Source organism: Triplophysa rosa, linkage group LG4 (genome assembly GCF_024868665.1).
Source record: "Triplophysa rosa linkage group LG4, Trosa_1v2, whole genome shotgun sequence".
NCBI classification, from domain to species: Eukaryota; Metazoa; Chordata; class Actinopteri; order Cypriniformes; family Nemacheilidae; genus Triplophysa; species Triplophysa rosa.
In genome coordinates, this window is record NC_079893.1 from 26,051,587 (window position 1) to 26,072,787 (window position 21,201).

General features: G+C 37.8%; 2 protein-coding genes across 2 annotated transcripts; one reads left to right on the forward strand and one right to left on the reverse strand.

The window, feature by feature from the left end:
- Window positions 1-240: 240 nt before the first annotated feature.
- Window positions 241-7,373, reverse strand: glb1 (galactosidase, beta 1). The gene is made up of 16 exons (XM_057331283.1): window positions 6,956-7,373; window positions 5,954-6,123; window positions 5,559-5,709; window positions 4,221-4,281; window positions 4,015-4,109; window positions 3,505-3,685; window positions 3,279-3,337; window positions 3,028-3,149; window positions 2,872-2,912; window positions 2,537-2,649; window positions 2,356-2,430; window positions 2,126-2,215; window positions 1,887-2,000; window positions 1,666-1,797; window positions 1,135-1,389; window positions 241-882 (listed from the first exon to the last, which is right to left on the reverse strand). Exons 1-16 carry the CDS (start codon window positions 7,010-7,012, stop codon window positions 628-630), a joined length of 1,971 nt encoding a protein of 656 aa, XP_057187266.1. The 5' UTR covers window positions 7,013-7,373; the 3' UTR covers window positions 241-627.
- A 1,108-nt stretch (window positions 7,374-8,481) lies between these two features.
- ccdc86 (coiled-coil domain containing 86) lies at window positions 8,482-14,353 on the forward strand. The gene is made up of 4 exons (XM_057331305.1): window positions 8,482-9,121; window positions 9,357-9,486; window positions 13,698-13,772; window positions 13,905-14,353. The coding sequence occupies exons 1-4, from the start codon at window positions 8,592-8,594 to the stop codon at window positions 14,037-14,039; spliced, it is 870 nt and encodes a 289-aa protein (XP_057187288.1). The 5' UTR covers window positions 8,482-8,591; the 3' UTR covers window positions 14,040-14,353.
- The last annotated feature ends 6,848 nt before the right edge of the window (window positions 14,354-21,201 follow it).

The window sequence follows — 21,201 nt, forward strand, 5'->3', positions numbered from 1 at the left end:
GATGCGTGCACGCGCACGGCACTGCCGACACCAGCAGTGCACGAGAAACGGGCTAGACGTAGTCAGTCAGTCAAGTAAAAGCATTTAATTTTAACATAATTATTGTTGAAAGTGATTATAGTGCAATAATGTAAGATTTATAAACGTTTAATGATGAGGTTTCAATTACATTTAAATAACAAATTTCACATTAATCGGGCCAAAGTTTGGTTAGAAAAAAAAACAGGTAAACACTGAATATAAAAGCAAATGATTTATTCACATACATTGGAATTCTGGATGGTGTTTAAAAGTACAAATAAAATAATTAGATCCATTAAACTTTGCAGTAATATTACAGCCCTGCTGTTCAAGTCACTTCTTCAGAATAATGGCACTTGACTAAACACATCAGTAAAAGACTTCCCCTGCGATATAAAGTGCAAATAACTGAACATTAACTCAAATCACAAAGAAACCTGAGCAGATTTGACTTCCCGCAACCTGAGCATAGATGTGATATTACAGTACATTCACAGTGAACACTTATTCCGGTGTTGATTTTGTCCCTTGTGGAAAATTGATGTTGAAATGATTCAAATGTGTAAAACAAGACAGGAGTTATTATTAGGTGTGTGGTTCTTAAACTCATACGAGGTCTTGTTTGGTAAACAGTCGTCTTGTGTATTGGCTGGTTGACTTCACTGTGCCGTTTATAACGGGAGTGTCAGTGAACTCCACTGTGCAGGGTGCTGGTGAGCAGGGTGCTGCCTCCAGCTCCAGGACAGTTATGTTGTTTTGAACAGAGGTGCTGAGAAGATGTGCCGGAACATACAGGGTCACCTGTGGCCCACGGGACGGCCAGTAGCGGCCCAAGTTGAAGCCGTTAATCCACACCTGACCCTGTTGGAGGAAAGTAGTTTAGAGTGAAAATGTTATCATTATAATTTATATTTACAATTATTTTTCAAATTAAAATGAGATCAGATTTTTTCCTAAACAAAGAATTAAAAACATAGTTTTCTGCACTTTTCATATACAAGCAGTTTATTTAAACAATATCTCTGATTATTGTAGTCTGATCTTAACCGTTAGTTAAACATTTATAAATGGTACAATGTCATTATTTCCAACAACAGTGTTTAGGCATCCTACCTTCCTCCAGTTGGGAAACTGAATGTATGTGTCCTGGGGCAGGTCTGGAATGCCATCGGGTATGTTAAAACTGCCAAAGTAGAATGCTGGGGGTGACAGAGCAGGAGGTGGGACGGTGGTGAAGCCTGAGGGCGCAGAAGAGCTGGAAAAAGATGCCGGCAACAGCCCCTGGCTCACAGCTTCATCTATACTCAGAGAGTACACGGTCCAGTTAGCCAGTACATCAGATCCAAGAGTCAAGTTAAACACCAGACCCTGCAGGGGAGAGTGAGAGATACAATAAAAAATACAGTATATATACATATACACGATTCAACATAAACCCTAACTTATGCGACCCAAACTTTACTTCTGGTAGGCTCCCACAAAGAATCTATAACTGCTGAGTAGTATTAATTTAATACAATAAAATATTCATATAAGTTAATTAATGTAAATTACATAAAAATAAATTGTTATATTATAACCAAACACAGCCTGAAAGTTAACTTTGGGCAAGGCACGTGCGTCCGATGAAACCGTTTATCTTGCCTTGAAGTCATTGATTGTTTTGCCGTAGTTGATTCTCCCCATGTTCTCCACCAGCACTTCCACACGACTGCCCGCTTTTCCCGTTATATTTATTGTGATCGCCTTGTTCCTTTCCAAAATGCCTGCAGCAATCTGAACAATTACATTATTAGGTGCATTTTAGTAGCACTTCTAAAGTTTTTCATGCCAAAATCTAAAAAGAGTGAAGCTGTGGCACTCACCCCATCAATGGATATATATGCTCGATCATGGACCCCATTGAGAGGAGATGACAGCGGGATGGGCTTTGAACAGTCCACAGGTAACACAGTCTGATAAAGCATGAAGCCAAAAGCCTGATGTGGAAATAATCAATAATTAATACACATAAATCAAAACATACAATAATGATCATAATCAATGAAAGTTGTTTGATAATAAAGAAATGAGAATGCGTGGGAATTGAGAGATGCCTGCATACCTGATTCATGTCAATAAATGTAAGTGGGTAAACTGTTTTGACAGGGCCAGATAAAGACAATATATCCAAAGACTCCACCACGGTCAGCGACTGTGAGATCAAATAGGAAAGAATCATACTTATCAATAAACACTAAACACTATATTAAAAAAAAGAGGTATACGTAAAAACTGAAATATAAAAGCATTGTGCGAAATGCATATCACTATGTAAGCAAACACATTATTTACCTTCTTCATTTGCACTGGTCCATATGCAAATTTTGGTGTTGATGGAGGCACTACGCCTTCTGGTATCTTTCTGTACTGTTTCCATGACAACAATCAATGAATTCTCATCAGTTAATGGCATTGCATTGCTTCCTTACATTTCATAATTTTCATGATAAAAACTGTATAAAAAAAATTGTACCATTTTGATGACATCTCTGATGGTGAAATATTTCTCTGTAAGATCTCCAGCTTCTGTAAGAGGGGCATCATAGTCATAGCTGGTTGGCTGAGGAGCGTATGCTGTGTTGGCACCTGTAAACCAATTGAAATAAATATAGATCAGGACACATTCCAACCAGTTTTTAGCTTTACAAAATGTGTTTGTCCATTCTTTTTTGTAACATAGCACAACCGGTACAGCATGTTGCATCAATGCCAAAGTCATTGATTCAATACCCAGATTAATGGACTGTTAAAATATAAACATGTATGCACTGATAAGCACTTTGGATAAAAATGTCTGCCAAAACCTACCATTCCAATAACCAAAATTAGTCCCACCAATGAACATGTATCTTGAAAATAACAAAAACTATGAATTACACAAATGACAAATATGATAACATTTTGCATTCCTTAAAGGAAACTTTTCAGTGTCAAACAGAATTCTGTCAGTTATGTCATTATTACAAATTGACATTGGCTCCTATTTCCAGAATTTCATTGAGGGTCTTCACCACAGCCTGTGTGGACACAACTGAATGTTTCACGCCCCAGTGGTCCAACCAGCCTGTGTAGAACTCAGAGTTCACCTGCAACCAGATGGACTTAGTATTTCAGTATACTGTACATTTTTCAGACGGTCTCTCCTTGGTTAAACATTTTATCCTTGTTAAACACATCTTCATATTGAAAACTGTTGGTAAGGAGATTGTTCTTACCAAAGGGCCCCGTGGCTCTGCGTGTCTCTGAGCTTCAAAAGCGGCAGTTACATTTGCGCCTGTAGAGAATGACAACAATAACATTTACTAACAAAACCAATGAAAGACTGTAATTTAAATGATGGGCATTGGTTTACAAAAACTTGTAAAATAGATCTCTTGTTTTCTTAGGTAACATGAAGGCAATGTTTATAAGATGCAAGACATTTTTTTAGAATACACAGACCTGGACCGAAGTCAACAGTGGCGTAGAGGCCCTGCAGGGACCCACATTTCAGATAACCCACACCTGCCCCATCAGTGGTAAACAGCACCACATCTTCCCCAAGATGAGACCGAAACAGACTGGCAAGATGCCGCATGTAGTTATAATCACAGGCAAAGTAACTGCCATATTCATTTTCGACCTGCGTATGAAAGACAGAAGAAGCATAATTTCCACCATCATGTACATGCATATTCATAACTGTATGTAGATAAATTAACATATCACAGTATTTTTCATGAATTTAATTGAAGGACGAATGTTGAATCTCTTTCACAGACAGCTTGAACCGATATAAATAAATGTATCTGTAATTTTTGCCACTAAAGTTTAAATCAGAGATGCTATTAAAACATCTGTGACACTGGTTTAGAATTTAAAACTACCAAATAGTTCATATATGTTGTTTTTATATCGCCAGTAAAACCAGCAATGTTTTTTATCACTATTATGTTTATAAAATTCTCAAACCTGCACAGTGATGATAGGTCCACCATTCTGGTACAAGTAACGCTTCAAAAAGGGCAACAACTTCCCCATCCACTTATCCACTGCTGTAAGGTAATCTAAACCAATGAAACAATAAAGACAAACACATGGTTATTATGTAACAAACTATACAATTTGTTTGATAATCCATCCCAGCTTCAGGCAGTATCTCTACCTCACTTTATTACCTGGATCAGATGATCGAAGGACAATATCTTTCTTTTTCAGCAACCAGGCAGGCAAGCCTCCCTAAAGCAAGAACAATGGAGTCAGCTGAGGTCATCCAGATATCTTCACATTTACACATCCGTATAAATACCTAAACTTGCTAGATTTCATAAACAAGCTCTTATGACCTGGATTCTGGCATATGAACACAATTTTTCCCCTAGGAGATTTTATATTTGGAATAACAAAAATATTCTATATAAAAATAAAACACGTTTTTTTTTAACAATTGTTTGAAAATAATATTGTTTTAGTTAGTCAGCTGTTAAATAATGATGGTAATTTATTGACATATAAAGAATTGCTCAACAAATTTAAAATACCAATTACACCCAAGGAATTTGCTGTTGCGATGGATGCAATTCCCCAAAAGATATTGATGCTTTTTAGAAATGTATCACAAGAGAAAAAGAACCAAATATTACAGACATTAAGAGTAAAATATTTATTGGCAATACTAACATTTTGAAAAACCGAGTCACAAATAACTACATTAGGAATATACTCAATAGAATTGTTTATCCAGCTCGATTCCTTTTGGACTTTTAGACGTGAATTGGCGTAAAGTTTGGCGAACAGTGGATACATTCTTTTATTAATAATAAAGATAAAGACGTGTCCTTTAAAATAATGCATAGGATATATCCAGCTAAACATGTGCTGGAAAGATTTAAACTGAATATTGACTACTCTTGTTGCTTTTGTCATATTGAAAAAGAAACCATTTTTCATTTATTTTTCCATTGCATACACACAAAATTGTTTTGGGTTGATATGGAACGGTTTATTATGAAGAAATTAAACATTGCTTTACAGCTGACGGGATTGGACATATTACTATACTTTAATGATCAAGGATTGGATAAAGATGGAATATATCTTACACAATTGTTAATTTTATTGGGGAAATTTCACATTCATAAAATGAAATGGTCTGACTCCAAACCAACAGTTTCTCATTTCCAAAATGAACTTAATGTTTATTGTAATATTTTACAAAATTGTACAAATAGAAAAGCAATCAGAGCTTTAAAAATTACAAGCAAATATGCAATTGTTGATTAACCCTATCCTTTTATTTATTTATTTTTCATTTTATTTTTCTCTCTCTTTTTTGTTATAAGTAATCAGACTCTGGCTTATTTGATTTTACATTTATATTTGTTTGATATACTGTGAATGTTTCTCTTTGTATTCACTATATGGCATTAATAAAATAAAAAATAAAAATCAGTATAAATAATACCAGTTCTTTTCTCATTAAAGACCCAACCCAATTAAAGACCCAACTCTCTTACCATGTCCCACTCTGCACAGATGTATGGACCTGGTCTCATAATGACTAGGAGGCCGATGTCTTGGCACAGCTGCAAGAAGTACCCCAGGTCCCGATCTCTGCCGAAATCATAAACGCCAGGCACCGACTCGTGGAAGTTCCACGGCACATATCTGTGGATGAACACTGCCATTAGACAGCTCTAATGTAAACTCTGTATTTGAGTTTAATGCAAAGAAAATCTAAAAAGTAATAAGAAACTATTAAAAAAACATTTACTGGATGCACTCAGAGGGTACTGGCCCCCTGGAATCTATATCTGCTAGTTCTTTTGGTCCTACTTGGAAACCACCGTTTTAAAATAACGCTAAATATGGCTTGGGACCGATACTAAACAATAACCAGTGTTGTTCTTACGTCTGGATGGTGTTCAAACCAGCCATGTACATCTTCAGCAGCCTGTCCTTCCAGTAGACTCTGGGAACCCTGCTGTAGTGGATGCTGCCGGAGATGTAGCGGAATGGCTTTCCATCTTTAAGGAAGCTGTTTTGATGGTAATCCACAGTGAAACTGGGATTTGTGGATAGCTAAAGAATAAAGGAATAGTTCGTCCATGTGTCATTATTTACTCATTTTTAAGTCTATCAAAATAAGGGTAAGTCAATGACAGTATTTTAGAGGAATTTGGGGTACACGTATAGGCCATTATATACTGTATACCAGGGGTCTCCAACCTTTTTGTATGCGAGGGCTACCTGAAGAGATAATATCATCTAGACGGCTACTTGTTGATAAAATACTTTTCAACTTTAAACATGTGATGCATTTTGCACCTGAATATATTAAAGCTTTAAACACATGCTAATAATAACATTTTCATGACGACATTGTCTCATATTCGTCAACTGTCCTGAGCATTATTGTTGAGCCCTGTGTTAGGCGGGCACCTTACAGAGTTCATGCGGGCTACCAGGTGCCCAATACAACCATCCATGCATTTAATGCTAAAGCAATACAATCTGCCAAGAACATGGTTACTACACGTTTACCATAATAGAACCATGGTTGATTTTCCTAAGGGAATAACATGTTAGTATTATGAAAACGTTTAAATGATTCGTGATGTGATGTCATCACATGACAGTCACAAGACGCAAGAATCACAACAGTCATCAACACACTTGTCAGATTGTGAGATCTATTTTCAATATACTGTATGTGGCCAAACTACAACTGAAACATTTTTACTCCAAACAATAACTGAATTGCAAAATGCCGTATTAACGTCACACTCCTCTGACATGCAAGACACTATTTCAAGTAACGTTAATGTAAACAGGGAGAACATCAGCACTTCTGACAATTTGTAATCTTACGTTCGCTTTAAATTATGCTTTCCAAACAGACAAATATACTTACCGTGATCGGTGGTAGGATCAGAAGCAAAAACAACATTTTCCCAACCCCAGGAGCCATGGTGTGTGTGAACGAAGACTTCTGAAATTAACAAAACGCCTCAGTGCTGTTACTATGAATGGATGACGCGCAGCGCTTGTGAGCCAAGATGCCCCTGCCGGTGTCGGTGAATGGCGAGGAATGCAAGGGTCAATATGGGGTTGTTGCTAGAAGGGATACAGCTACAGGCCGGAAGTAGTGCAAAATCTCGCCATACGATTACAATAAATGACATTAGCTAACGCCTACACCTACCCCAACCCTACACCTAACCTTACAATAGTTAAACAAATATTAATCAACTGTTTTCAGCGTGAGAAAAATGATGCGGTATTGAAGTGCGCATGCCCAGCGGAGGTGGCCGTGTCCCTTCTAGTCAAAACCTTAATATGGCCGCTTTAGTAAAGAAAGCCCCGCCTTCCAGTAAAACGAGCCAATCGTCAATCAATACAGACAGATGATACTCTGGGGCGGGGCTCCTGTACGGCGGTTGCCAGCCTGTGCGCAGGCGCAGTATATGAGGCGGTATGTGAAAATTTAGATTTTTAGCGCGATTTAAGATTAGCAAACCAATGTTATGATACAGTTCATGTCATGTTTGACTATTGATCGGAAACATGCTGTTTATTTGTGATTTTTTCCAGCGATTTTAGAAATATCTGCCTTCCCCTATTCAAGTATATAGGCCTGTGGACTTGCTATCACGTAAATAGTAGTGGTGGCGAGATGAAGCCCCATGAAGCATTGAACCTTTTCAGCCAAGTGGTTCACAAAAGGGTTCATTTCTCGAAGCTGCATTTGCTCACAATACCATCTGTTGGCCAAAGAGTGTAAAACAAGCAGACACGTACAGATGTGCCTGCTGTGGTCTGTGATACAATGTATTTTGCGCCAGTTAAGGCTTAGAAATAACGTTGAAGAAAAATCTATTTCCACATAGACTAATCTATTTATATGAATATTATGTGTATTTTTTGGTGGTATATAATGATTGAATAACATAACAGTGTAAATAAACATTAAACAGTGTAATAAACGTATTGACTTGAAACGAATGGGGCTATTTGTGTAAATCAATTATTTGCTCATAATAGGCATAAGGGGCAATATTATTATTATAAAACTGGAAAGTGTCTGGGTTTAACTGGGCAGAGGGCAGTGAATGTGCTTGTGTAACTTTTTTAAAACTTTTTTTTAGCTTCAGAAAACAAATTGACAGTGCCGGTGAAAGTTAGGGTTAATTGTTGATCGTAAATATGTTGATATATTGTGAGATTAGAAAGTGATTTTAAAGACATCGTTATTCTACTATTCATGTAGTCTGAATTTGGTGTTGTATGACTGAATTATGGCCACCGAGTGCGGAGACTTTTCTTGAAGGGACTTTGGTTCAAGTCAGTAGACGCAATGCGGAAGTCAAATTTGCTATGCGTCTCCCAACCACTAGGTGCTGATACTCAACACTTTTTGTAATAACGATTCTTCTTCAGCCTTGGTCTTAAAAAGTAGCAACACACGTGTGGTTGTGCGCATGTGTGTGTTTTACTGTTAAAGTCTTTCTTTTCTTACTCAAAGTGTTATTATCGGTAAAACACGAGTGATGTCAGCCTCCGCAAACAAGGAGATACGTGGAGATTCCGAAACAGAGCTGGATCCACCCGTGGTGAGCCGTACACGAAGCGGCCGTAGAGTTCGGATGCCCGCGGCGCTGCTGGACTCCGGCACACCGGCGACCAAAACCCCCGTCCGGCGCACCAGAAAGTCTGTAATCAGAGAAGATCCAGCGGAGAGTAGTGAATCCAGACTAGAATCGGCATCTGAAAAACCTTCCGAAGAAGGTACAGAACAAACAAAAGTAGAGCCAAGCGCAACAGTGACTGACGTCACTGAATCAACTAAAGTAGAGGAAAATCAAGTCAGTCGGCAACCAGTTTTGGACAATGTGCATTTGAAAGAGTCTGACCAGACAAGTGAGAAAGAAAACATAGTTAGTAAAACAGATGCTGTGTCAACTGGTTCCAAAAAGGCCAAAAAAAGGACTCACTCAGAGTCAAATGAGAATAAAGTTAAGATGGTGCCTCTTGGGAAACCAAAGTCTGGAAGAGTGTGGAAAGATCGTAACAAGCAAAGGTACATGACAGTCTTTACATTTTGAAATTAATGTTTTACCCTTCTGTCACCACAGTGGCTATACTATTGTATTTTATCTTAGGATTTACTTATTTATTAATCACACATTTTTGGTGGCATAACCGTGATGTGTCACATATATGGTGCCGTGCTTCATGCCGTAGAACCATTACCAGTTGTCAATGCTGTATGTTTAGCATGTATGTAGTGCTTCATGTGTCACATTGTTTTCTAGGTTCTCTGCTCTTTTAAGGGACAAACCTGTACGTTCTTCATGGGAAAAGAAGATGGAGGCCAAGAGAGATAAGCAACTGGTGAAACAGTACCAGCAGCAGCTAAAGGATGAACAAGCCAGAGTGAAAGAGGTACACTTCTAGAATTACTAGGGATGTAAGGATTCACTCAGCTCACGATGCGATTTATTCACGATTCTGATCTCACGATGCGATTTATTCACGATTTACTCACAATTTATTTTTTACAAAATGAGTTGAAACAAATTAGAAATGAACAACTGCCCTTGCATTATTTCTTAAATGCTTCACGTTTCTTTGTATAATACTTTCTTTTGTTTCAAATAACAAAACTAAACTGCAATTTTAAAACAAATTAATAATAGAAAAAGTATCTTTAATATAAACAATCTAATACTGTCTGTGCTTTTCTTGGATTTTTTTGCATTTAAGAAATATCAGCATATCCACGTTTAGGTTTGCAGTGAAAATAGCGGCCCCTGCTGTTCAAAAAATGTATTGCGATTCAGTTCACACTTCAACCGATTTGAATCGTCACACATTATAATCGATTTTCAACCGGCTCACGGTGATTCGTTACATCCCTAAGAATTACTGTAGGACTGTCGATAATAAGTAGATTTTAGCTTGTTGGTTTAAGAAAAAAAAGTATCTTCCTACACTTAATTGGAAAAATACCATTCTCAATCCAAATTTCTTTTATTAAAGATTTATATTAAAGTTCTTGTTAAATGTAAATAAACCTATGTGGCTATAACAAAGTGTCCATGCAAACAATTACTAAATTCACCATTAGAACATACACTCACCTAAAGGATTATTAGGAACACCTGTTCAATTTCTCATTAATGCAATTATCTAATCAACCAATCACATGGCAGTTGCTTCAATGCATTTAGGGGTGTGGTCCTGGTCAAGACAATCTCCTGAACTCCAAACTGAATGTCAGAATGGGAAAGAAAGGTGATTTAAGCAATTTTGAGCGTGGCATGGTTGTTGGTGCCAGACGGGCCGGTCTGAGTATTTCACAATCTGCTCAGTTACTGGGATTTTCACGCACAACCATTTCTAGGGTTTACAAAGAATGGTGTGAAAAGGGAAAAACATCCAGTATGCGGCAGTCCTGTGGGCGAAAATGCCTTGTTGATGCTAGAGGTCAGAGGAGAATGGGCCGACTGATTCAAGCTGATAGAAGAGCAACTTTGACTGAAATAACCACTCGTTACAACCGAGGTATGCAGCAAAGCATTTGTGAAGCCACAACACGCACAACCTTGAGGCAGATGGGCTACAACAGCAGAAGACCCCACCGGGTACCACTCATCTCCACTACAAATAGGAAAAAGAGGCTACAATTTGCACGAGCTCACCAAAATTGGACAGTTGAAGACTGGAAAAATGTTGCCTGGTCTGATGAGTCTCGATTTCTGTTGAGACATTCAAATGGTAGAGTCAGAATTTGGCGTAAACAGAATGAGAACATGGATCCATCATGCCTTGTTACCACTGTGCAGGCTGGTGGTGGTGGTGTAATGGTGTGGGGGATGTTTTCTTGGCACACTTTAGGCCCCTTAGTGCCAATTGGGCATCGTTTAAATGCCACGGCCTACCTGAGCATTGTTTCTGACCATGTCCATCCCTTTATGACCACCATGTACCCATCCTCTAATGGCTACTTCCAGCAGGATAATGCACCATGTCACAAAGCTCGAATCATTTCAAATTGGTTTCTTGAACATGACAATGAGTTCACTGTACTAGAATGGCCCCCACAGTCACCAGATCTCAACCCGATAGAACATCTTTGGGATGTGGTGGAACGGGAGCTTCGTGCCCTGGATGTGCATCCCACAAATCTCCATCAACTGCAAGATGCTATCCTATCAATATGGGCCAACATTTCTAAAGAATGCTTTCAGCACCTTGTTGAATCAATGCCACGTAGAATTAAGGCAGTTCTGAAGGCGAAAGGGGGTCAAACACCGTATTAGTATGGTGTTCCTAATAATCCTTTAGGTGAGTGTATAAGCATTCAAAAATTACAGTTTCTTATGTGCACCACAACCGTCAAGCTACGCTACGGGGTAATCCCTCCTTGTCTACCTTTCCTGAAGCCTTATTGAATCACGCCAGTGCCATTCAACTCACACTGGCCAATGCTGCTCAAGATGGCGAAAATATAATGCGCCATCATAGTGGCATTGCCTCAGAATCGTCTCCTTCACGAACCTGAAGTCATGCCGTTGATAGGTCGCTACCGCTTCTCTATAGTCAGATCATTCTATTGCCAGCCTGTGCATCACTGATACACGATAGTATCGAGGGGCAGGGCAATTTACGCATTTATCTGTGACAAGCTGGATTTTTGGACAAAAACAGAAGCTTACGTGGCTAGAAAATGCTTGTGTGACTGAAATTAGCGTTCTATCAAGAGTGTAAGTTCAGTGCGGTTGGCAACCTTGTTACTTCCCACCACAACCTTTTAAACAAGAGAAAGTAAACTTGCTGTAAGTCAATAACATTAATCCAAATGCGTCATTGACGCTGTTATTACTTGATTGCCAAATGGGAACAACTCGTGCGCTGGTTTTAAACCCTCACACGCATAGCAATTCCTGCAAGGAAAAGCCTGAGCTGCGTGCATTACAAGCTCTCTCGTGTGCAGAAAACTCAAACGCTGCACATTATAAACTCTCTGGCGTGAGGAAAAGCCTAAGCCGCGTGCATTGCAAGGTATGTGGCATGAAGAAATGCGCGTTTGTGATATTAATTTGCAACACATATATTAGACCGCATGGTTATGTGCCCATCACTCTAAATGCCATTTCGTGCACAAATGGTATGCTCTCTCCATTTCGCTCGAGCCAATGGCCCCGTCGGACGCCCTCGCTCTGCATGCACCGTGTATATTTTGGGCTTGCGAGTTTGCGTGACTGCTCCATGCAACGTCGACTATTTAGTAGCTTGCTTGTGTGACTTTCATGTAGCGCTTTGCTGTGTGTTTCAGCTAGGTCGTATATGCAGTCAAGGGGGCGGTCCTCCTCCCAACTATCACTTGCACAAGCCAGTGCTTTATGTGACTGCGTGTTCGCTGTCACTGTTGCCGATCAGGTTATGACTTGCATGAGCCTGTGCCTTATACAGTATGTGACCGTGTCCTTCGCAGTCACTGTCTTTACTGCTTGGGGATGCAAAAATGCTAGGTTGCGCCTGTTTCCATCCTCACTATGTACACCGGCTGCCTCGGCTCTGTGTTATTTATTCTATACCGCTGGCTGCATGCTAGCGCATAGTATACAGGGTTTGTTACTGCCCTGCTCAGCCTCGGCATTTTCTGTTTATATATATACTTGTTGTTTAATCTGCTATGTTTATTGCTACCCTGCTCAGTGTAGTGGCATAGCATTCTTGTGAACTATGGTGGTATGGTATTCCCCAGAGTTCTGATTGTTTTGATTGGATCCAGTAGCAGAATTTTGATATCCAATCATGTTTGAGCCTATGTAAGGCATGCGCTGTTCGTGGGAATTGTGCTGTGTGCTACTGCCAAGGGTTATGTGGTGCACGTTATGTGTTAGCTCCGCTAAAGTTGAGCTGTTTTTCGCTGTTCTCTTGGCGTGATTAAACATATAACCCACTGCGTCAGCAGAAGTAACGCTATTTTGCGAAAGCCCAAACTGGCAGTTGATTGGTCTGTCTTCGCCTATCAGCTGTAGGCGCTCCTAGAGGCTTCGCTATTGGTCGGAATTGTATGCGTTTTACCCATGCTTGGTGTGTTTTCTAGCCCAGGTGGTGCGGGATGATCGTTCTGCTCTCACGGCGGGATTGTATACAGTCCCCATAGCGTATCTACGCAATGTCGAGAGACCGCTCTCGAAAGGGAACGTCTCCAGTTACTATCGTAACATTGGTTCCCTGATACCGTGTCTACACCGGATGCGACAGTCGCGCGCTTGACCTGATTTTGCGCCATGCCGCATCCAGTGTGGACAAAATTATAATGGGTTCTAATGCGTATCTAATGTTTTTTTGTCATGTCGTAGCGCGCCAGTTGCGTCCGTTTTTTTTAGAAGTGTTCTGCCCAATACACTATAAAAGATGTTAAAGCTACATTTGAAATGAGCTAGTAGTTCACACTACTCGATATGTCTCCCGCTGTCTTTGTTTTATTCAACACATCAAATAATGCAGCTTGTTCCAAAGCACATCAGCTGAACTTTAAACTGGAAAATAAGCCATGGTTTTATGCTTTACATTCTTTGCAAGAACTGTTTGTTTGGTTACGTTGAATTTAAATGAAATGTAATACCCGTGTTTTGCAGGAAAAGAAGAGGCGTAGAGCAGAAAATCTGAAGAGACGAGCAGAAAATGAAAGGAAAGCTGAGATTGTACAGGTGGTAAGTACCGAACTAACTTACTTTCTTTTAATACAATCCACTAATGTGTTTTGTTGCATTATTGCATGACTTGATTCTTCTAAATACATATACTGTATAGGCCTTCTGTATTAACTGCTATTACCCTTTCAGATTAAGAATACTGCAAAGATCAAGAGAATGAAGAAAAAACAGCTGAGGAAGATTGAGAAAAGAGACACACTCTCAGTGCTGCAGAAGACGCCTCCTAGTGTAAAGAAAAGTGCAGGGAAGAAAAACAGCAGCTAGGATTTGTCCACATTTGTGAAAATCAATATGCCGTTATGGGTGTGAAGATTTAATGCCAGTCTACTGATGGCAGATTGGATGAACTGGCATCCTGATGACCTCTCTATGGCAGAGACTCTTTAAGAAGACTGTTTTGTATGTCGACTATTATGACAAATTGACTCACTGAGGTCTCCAGTGGGTGTCTGGGTGTAATGTAACAATTGTACAGCAAGTAATTGAATACTTTGAATACATAGACATCTATCGCTTCTTTGTGTAAACACAAGTTTATGTAATTGACATCATTCTCCTTAATAAATATCTTATGTATGTCATCAAAGTTCAGTTTCTTCCTGGTCTATGCAAGCTGGTTGTTTTTGTTATTGTTTTCTACTACACTACACTAAAATTTGGGACTTTCCACTGTGGAATTATATGCCAGTATTTATCCTGTCAAGGTGGTTTTCCTTTCAGTGCAAGGTACTTTTTAGAAAGTACATTTTCACTTTCTAATTTTGTTTCACTTTTAAATATTTGCATATTTAATTAAGGTTTATTTTCTTCCTGGATTATAGATGCTGAGTCCAACCTGTACATTAATTATTTTTACACTTGATCACTTACAGAAGAGTTAAACAGTTACGAGAAGTGTTGCATTTTGAGATGATGTAGTTTAAAAGAAATATTTTGTAAAAGTCTAGTTCCCCAAAAGAGCAAGTCGAGAGGTGGAGTCTTTACTGTGTAAAGGTGCTTTCCTATTTGTGGAGTAATAAATAAGGCAGAGACAACCACAGCAGCCTCAGATCACGACAAGGTTGAAGCATCATTCATAAGAAACATGTCTGTAGATGTACTTGCGCATGTAAGTAAAATTGGTTTAAATACTATGTACTTAAAGGTTTATTTGTAATGCCGAATCAAATTTTTTATAACACAGGAAAACATTAACATGACACTACAGTGTCTTCAACTGAAAAACATGCTTATGTGGTTTATCTGTCTTGTAGGTCCCATATGGACACTGTAGACCCAGGCAGTGTGTCAAAGGAGACCCTCAACACTTTCAGCCCATTCCCTTACATCCTGCATATGGGAACACCACCCATAGTGTTCTCACGGTTCATGAGCCGATTGTATTGGATTCACCAACATCTGGCCCGGTTCGTGTGAAAATCTTCAACGCTTCCGATGGCACCAGCATTTCTTTTGAGATGAATAGCACCGACACCACTGGGAAACTGAAGCAGGAGCTCTTGAAGAAGAAACCAGATTTCGGAGGCAACTTCGGTCTCGTTTACAATGGAAAACCTGTGGAGGCGCACCAGACGCTGGATGAGCTGCAGGTGAAACATGGAGCCACATTCATCACCTATCAGAGATGCAAGGGAGGTTAAAAATACTCCATAATACAAGTCTGTTGTGGGTCTCTATCACGTTATTAAATATAAAATGTATCTTACACGTTTTGAAATCTTTTATTAACGTTAAATTTATGCATACCGTTGATTGTTGTTTTACTTTTGGAAAATAAAAACAAAAAGTTATACGATGTTTTGTTTCAAATAAATGCTTTGTTTGATTTGTCAAAAATTTTTGGTGTTTGTTTGTACTTATGTTGTTTAAGAATTGAGCAGAAGTGCTTGTCAAGCCACAACAGATGAAAATAAAGCAGAATTTTTGGGGGATTACCAAAAATTTCATATTTGCCCTATGCATCTCAAACCTTTGATAGGGACGGATTAACGCAAGGGCAGGGCACTTGACCAACAGGGGCCCTGGCAAATTTAATGTGTAGCCTACATTAAAAAAAAGAATGCTGTGGAATAAAGGGATTATTTTTACAGTTGTGAAGTATTAACCGTAGCGAATAAATCAAATAAATAATCCGGATGCATTGCCGCGCTGTTGAGAGGGACATCTAGAGGCGAGTAAAAACACTGTGTAATAAGCGTGCAGAAGTCACGTGTAGGGGACAGTAGAAGGCAAAATAACAAAATGAGTTTAAAACCACAGAAATGTGTCAGACATCTCAGTTCGCTGTCTTTAATGGCCATTGAATGCAGTCTTGGGAGACATCTGCATTTAGATTACGTTGTGGTAGAGTTTTCTCTGAGGAAATCACATAATCTCGTTAAAACCAACTTTTTTAAGATAAAGCTAAATGCTTTGGTGATTGATATTTCATCATTTGTAATGCGTGGACTGTTAAATAGTCGTCTTCTCAAAGCAGAAATGTAAATTATGCAAGGCATAGGCTAAATTTATCCCCACTTAATATGAGTTGGGGAGGTCAGGAGCTTTTTATACGTGTCGACTACTGTGAAATATAAATAAAACAATTTATGTTGTTTTTTGTGCATTTTACACAGAAGACGTTTTTCTATTCTGTTTAACTACTTTGAAATATTTTTTCTATGTAAACACGCTCTAGACGGACGTGTTTAACTATGCCTGGGTCTCGCGCCGTTTGCAGCATCTCTGACATAAGCTGCATTTTAATACGCTGTGTCAAGTTGAAATAATTTCAATTTTTACATTTCGCAGCTCATCAATGTAAATTCCACAGCAGTTGACCAATCAGAAGACCCCGAAGACGGGACAAGTGTCGTAAGCTTTTGTTTTCAATAGCAACTTGATATAGGCCCTAAGGCAATTTCTGTTATCAAAAGAGTGCCACGAGACCCTCGCGGTTTGTGCTGCGCTTTTTCAAACCATTCCTGAGCGCTGTGTCATGCGTTTTTATACGCAATGATAGGTTCTGTGCGAACCACTCATAAGTCCTGTATTTGGGCATATGTGCGACACTGTTCTCGTAAAATATGTGATGCCAGGGGGCCTTTGAAACGTCCGTGCCCAGGGCACAGCATCATAATCCGTCCCTGTTTAAAATTAATTGATGCTATAGTGATTTTGAACCTTGCTAGTGAATATTAAAGTGTTGTACATTATTTAGGCCTACTACAGTTTATTAATTTAGCTACTAGTCAACACTACAGGATACTATGGTATACAAATTCTACTATAATTAGTATAATACTACAATATACTACAATTTACTATGGTTTGCAGTTTTTGTTGTTTTACTGTGTTGCGGTTACTAGTAACTTAGTCATTAATTTCTACTGGGTTAAAATAATGATATTGAAACTTCTGTAATGATAAAAAGAGACTTGATGTAAGACATAAACATGCATTAAGCAAAGCACCAGACCTAACTAATAAAAAAGCTCAAAGAAGCAGCTAAATTGTAACTGATTTACACGCCACATCTTGCTGAAATTCCAGAAAATGTTATCACATAATCTTTGGCAAAACTCTGCCCCTGCAGCCCATTTTACACACATGCACACATAGTTTTTTAATACTAGTTTAATTATTTAAAAACATTTTGGGGTGGTTTACCAGAGGGCTTTAAACCTAGTTCCAGACTAATTTAAATGTTAGAGGTGTTTTAATCGAAAACAACTTGCACTGACATATCTTAAAATATATCAGTGTGATTGTTTTGTCTCAAGTTGCCCACCAGTAATGTTTTTTGTAAAGTATGTTTTTATTTTTAACTTAAATATCCTAATTTAACCAAGGCCTAGTCCTGGTTTAAGGTAATCCCTGTCCGGGAAACCGCCCCATAGACTATATTGGTTTAGACAGCGGTGTGCAGTGTCTATGTCTTTAATATCCACGCAAATATTATAACCATTATATTTCTTTCTTATTTTAAACTTTTTTACCTATTAGTGGTTCTCAACAAGGGGACCCCATGCAGCTGACTTCCATGGGGGCCTCAAGAAAATTAGACTAAATGTGCACCGAAATACATTTAAAAATATATATTTCTTATTATTTGGACATTTTTGTAATGAGTAAATAGTTTTCCAGTTAATGTCAAGCTCTAAAATATTTTATTGGGTAGAAATTGGGTAGAGCTTATTCTAAGTGGGAGGGGGGCCTTTGAATGTTGAATGGAATGGGGGGTCTTGGAGTCAAAAAAGATGAGAACCCCTGGATTAGAGACTTCCACAAACTGAAATTTGTGTTTTAAGTTTGGTGCCTTGGCTACGATGATCCAGATATTTTAAATAAATTACGTAACAGAACACAAACTGTGAAGTAGTTTGCTTTGAGCTCCAGAAAAGTATGGTGATTTCCAGTGGACTTGTAAAGGTTATCTCAATGATCTTAATCATTATGTAAACACGTGGTTCTGATTTCTTGTAAGTCCCCTGTTTGGCGAGAAGGCGGTTAGTGAAACTAAACTAACTTTCTCTTTCATTTTATAAATGATACCTCAGTAATCTTTTGTAACATCTGAGTGCAACTAAAAGTGACATTACTCATCTTTAATAGGTAATAATAATATTTTTATATGGTTTTAAGTCTTTTAGATACAGGAAAAATAAGCTTTCTCTTTATCTAGTTCACTCAAAAGAACTGAGCTGCAAAGGCGGAGTCTTTACTATGGTAAATCTGGTGCTTTCCATGTTATCACAGACCATATAAGTATAGGCTAGCTGAAGCTGAACCACACCACACCGGTGAAATTCCACAGCAGTCATAGATTACATGAATCATATAGCACCATGACCACAGACATTCTTCCACAGGTAAAACTGTTTAAAATATTATGTAAAAAATTATTTAAAGTCATTTTATAACATAGGATTGGTGGTTGTTTTATGAAAAGTATCTTTACAAATGTCTACAACTGCAAAAGAGATTATTAACATTAAAATATGATGTGTAATAAAAAAATTATGTCCTACTTCCTGAACGTCTTCCAGAACCGATATGAACACTGTAGACCCCGGGAGTGCGTCAGAGGAGACCCTCAAGATGTTCAGCCTATTCCCTTACATCCTGCGTTTGAGAACACCACCCACGGTGTTCTTACTGTTCACGAGCTGATTGTGTTGGATTCCCCAATTCCTGATCCGGTTCACGTGAACATCCTCAATGGTAGCGATGGCACCAGTGTTCCTTTTAAGATGAAAAGCAACGACACCATTGAGAAACTGAAGCATAAATACTTAAATATGAAACCAGATTTTGGACGTACCTTGGATCTCGCTTATAATGGAAAACCTGTCAAGGCGCACCAGACGATGGCTGAGCTTCAGGTGAAACCTGGAACCACCTTTATCACCTACCAGAGATGCCGTGGAGGTTAAAAAGATGCAAAAGCACCGCTGCAGCCATCAAAGCTACAGTATTTCTTATCTTACGTCTTAATCCTATAGTGTACCACATTATATTAAGGTTTTATTTTTTCATATGGTCATACTAAATATAGCTCTTAACTGTGTAAATTATGCTTTTTGGAGTGGTGGTCATACACAATAGTAACTATGTCACTAATTTTCTGGGTTAAAGTGGTAATGTTTCAACTTTCCTATTGACAAAGAGACAGTAGACATTTGTGTTATACAACAAAAATATGCATTAAAAAAAGCACTTAACAAATACAAAGGCACAAAGAAAGAGCTTCATTATAATTATGTTACCAATAACAGTAGACCACAATGATTCAGTATGATTATAATGTTTTTTTCTTAAAACTGATAGACCTACACAGACATAACAGTAAACAGAACAGGTTTAGACAGCATGTGGTGTCTAATTTTGTATGTGTTTAAAATTGTGTGAAGAGTATAAACATTACATTTCTTTCTCAGAGTTGGTTTACAATATGGCTCTTTATACCAGACTTTCAAAGCGTAAATGTAACTTTTAAATGTACTGTAATCAATACTGTAAACCAATACTGTAATCAAAAATTTGTAACTGTAATACTGTATACTGTAATAAATGTAAACCTTATTTAAGTTTGATCATTTTAAATTGTAGCTTGGTTGTCGGCCCCTGTACCCAGATTATGAAATAAATTACATGAAGCAATAATGGAACAATACACAAACAGTGAAGCAGTTTGCTTCAGGTGATTGCCAGTAAACTTTTACAGGTGTGTTCTCTGGTTAACAAACAAAGCTTTTTTCGCCAAACACAGGACTGTAAGTGATGGCCTTGATTTCTTGTAAGTCTTTTGTTTGGTGAGAAGAGTTTGGTTACTGCAACCACAAAAGGAAAAAACATTTTCTCTTTCATTTTACAAAGGTACTTTTTTGCAAATCATAAGAGCACAACAAATAGTAGTTAAAATATCTATACCTGTTTTATACAGTCTATATACATTACTAATATTACCATTGTTATGTTTTTACATAACAATTATATAACGATTGTTAAGTTTTTACATTTGGTTTGAAATCTTTTAGGCAGGCTACTACGAAAAAGTAAGGTGTATATGCGCAGAGCAAAGATGTAATCGCACAGCAATATTAAGAAAGTATCTGATATCAATATAATCCACCACTGTTTAGTGCAGACACGTTAAATAAACATTTTTTTTAACGTTTTTAAATCTTTCTTTTTTTATTAACTACATCAAATGTACAAACAAAACAGGCATTCAATCTTAATTCAAGATATATACACATTAACATATTTGGTCACACACACAAATTGAGAAAAAAATAACATATAAATAAAAATCATATGGAAAGAAAGAAAGGAAAAGAAACAAAAACATATAGAGGTTTATTCAAAGTAACTCTTTAATATTGTTAACCCATTTTAATGTTTTATACATCTGTTTTATCTCATTCAACCATTGATTGAAGATGGGCTTTGAACCCATGAATTTAAACCACCTACATTTATGAATGAAAAACTTTGCCATACAAATAAAAAAGTTAACAACAAAATCTAAATGTTTGTTCTCCCAAAAAAATCCCAAACTTGATTAGCTGCACTGTAAGGGGTGGGAGTATAATCTCTCTGGATTGTAACCAGTTCTGTACATCCAAAAAGGTTGCTCCAATTCACAAAGAAAGAAAATATGGTCTAAACTTTCAATATTAGTTTCACAAAATGCACAATTATTCACCTCAGAATTGAATTTTAATCTTAAAATCTCGTTTGTGGGATAAATCTCATTTAAAATTTTAAAGTTAACTTCCTTAGCCTTCGGAGGAAGAGGAAAAAGCAAATAAATGTTTCTAATTTTTTAAATGTCTAACACGTCAAAAAAAAAAAAAAGGGTTTGGGTAACATTCTTGCAAAAGAAGATTTCTTAAACTCTATTTGTAAATGTTTTTATCACAAAAATCAATACCTTCCATGG

Excerpts from the sequence above, each read along its gene's own strand:
- glb1 (XM_057331283.1), bottom strand. The coding sequence starts at position 7,012 with ATGGCTCCTGGGGTTGGGAAAATGTTGTTTTTGCTTCTGATCCTACCA. Across the intron at positions 2,216-2,355 it reads GACCAGTGCAAATGAAGAAG|TCGCTGACCGTGGTGGAGTC; the intron begins GTAAATAATGTG and ends TTGATCTCACAG. Across the intron at positions 1,390-1,665 it reads AAACAATCAATGACTTCAAG|GGTCTGGTGTTTAACTTGAC; the intron begins GCAAGATAAACG and ends TCTCCCCTGCAG.
- ccdc86 (XM_057331305.1), top strand. The coding sequence starts at position 8,592 with ATGTCAGCCTCCGCAAACAAGGAGATACGTGGAGATTCCGAAACAGAG. Across the intron at positions 9,122-9,356 it reads AAAGATCGTAACAAGCAAAG|GTTCTCTGCTCTTTTAAGGG; the intron begins GTACATGACAGT and ends ATTGTTTTCTAG. Across the intron at positions 9,487-13,697 it reads AACAAGCCAGAGTGAAAGAG|GAAAAGAAGAGGCGTAGAGC; the intron begins GTACACTTCTAG and ends CGTGTTTTGCAG.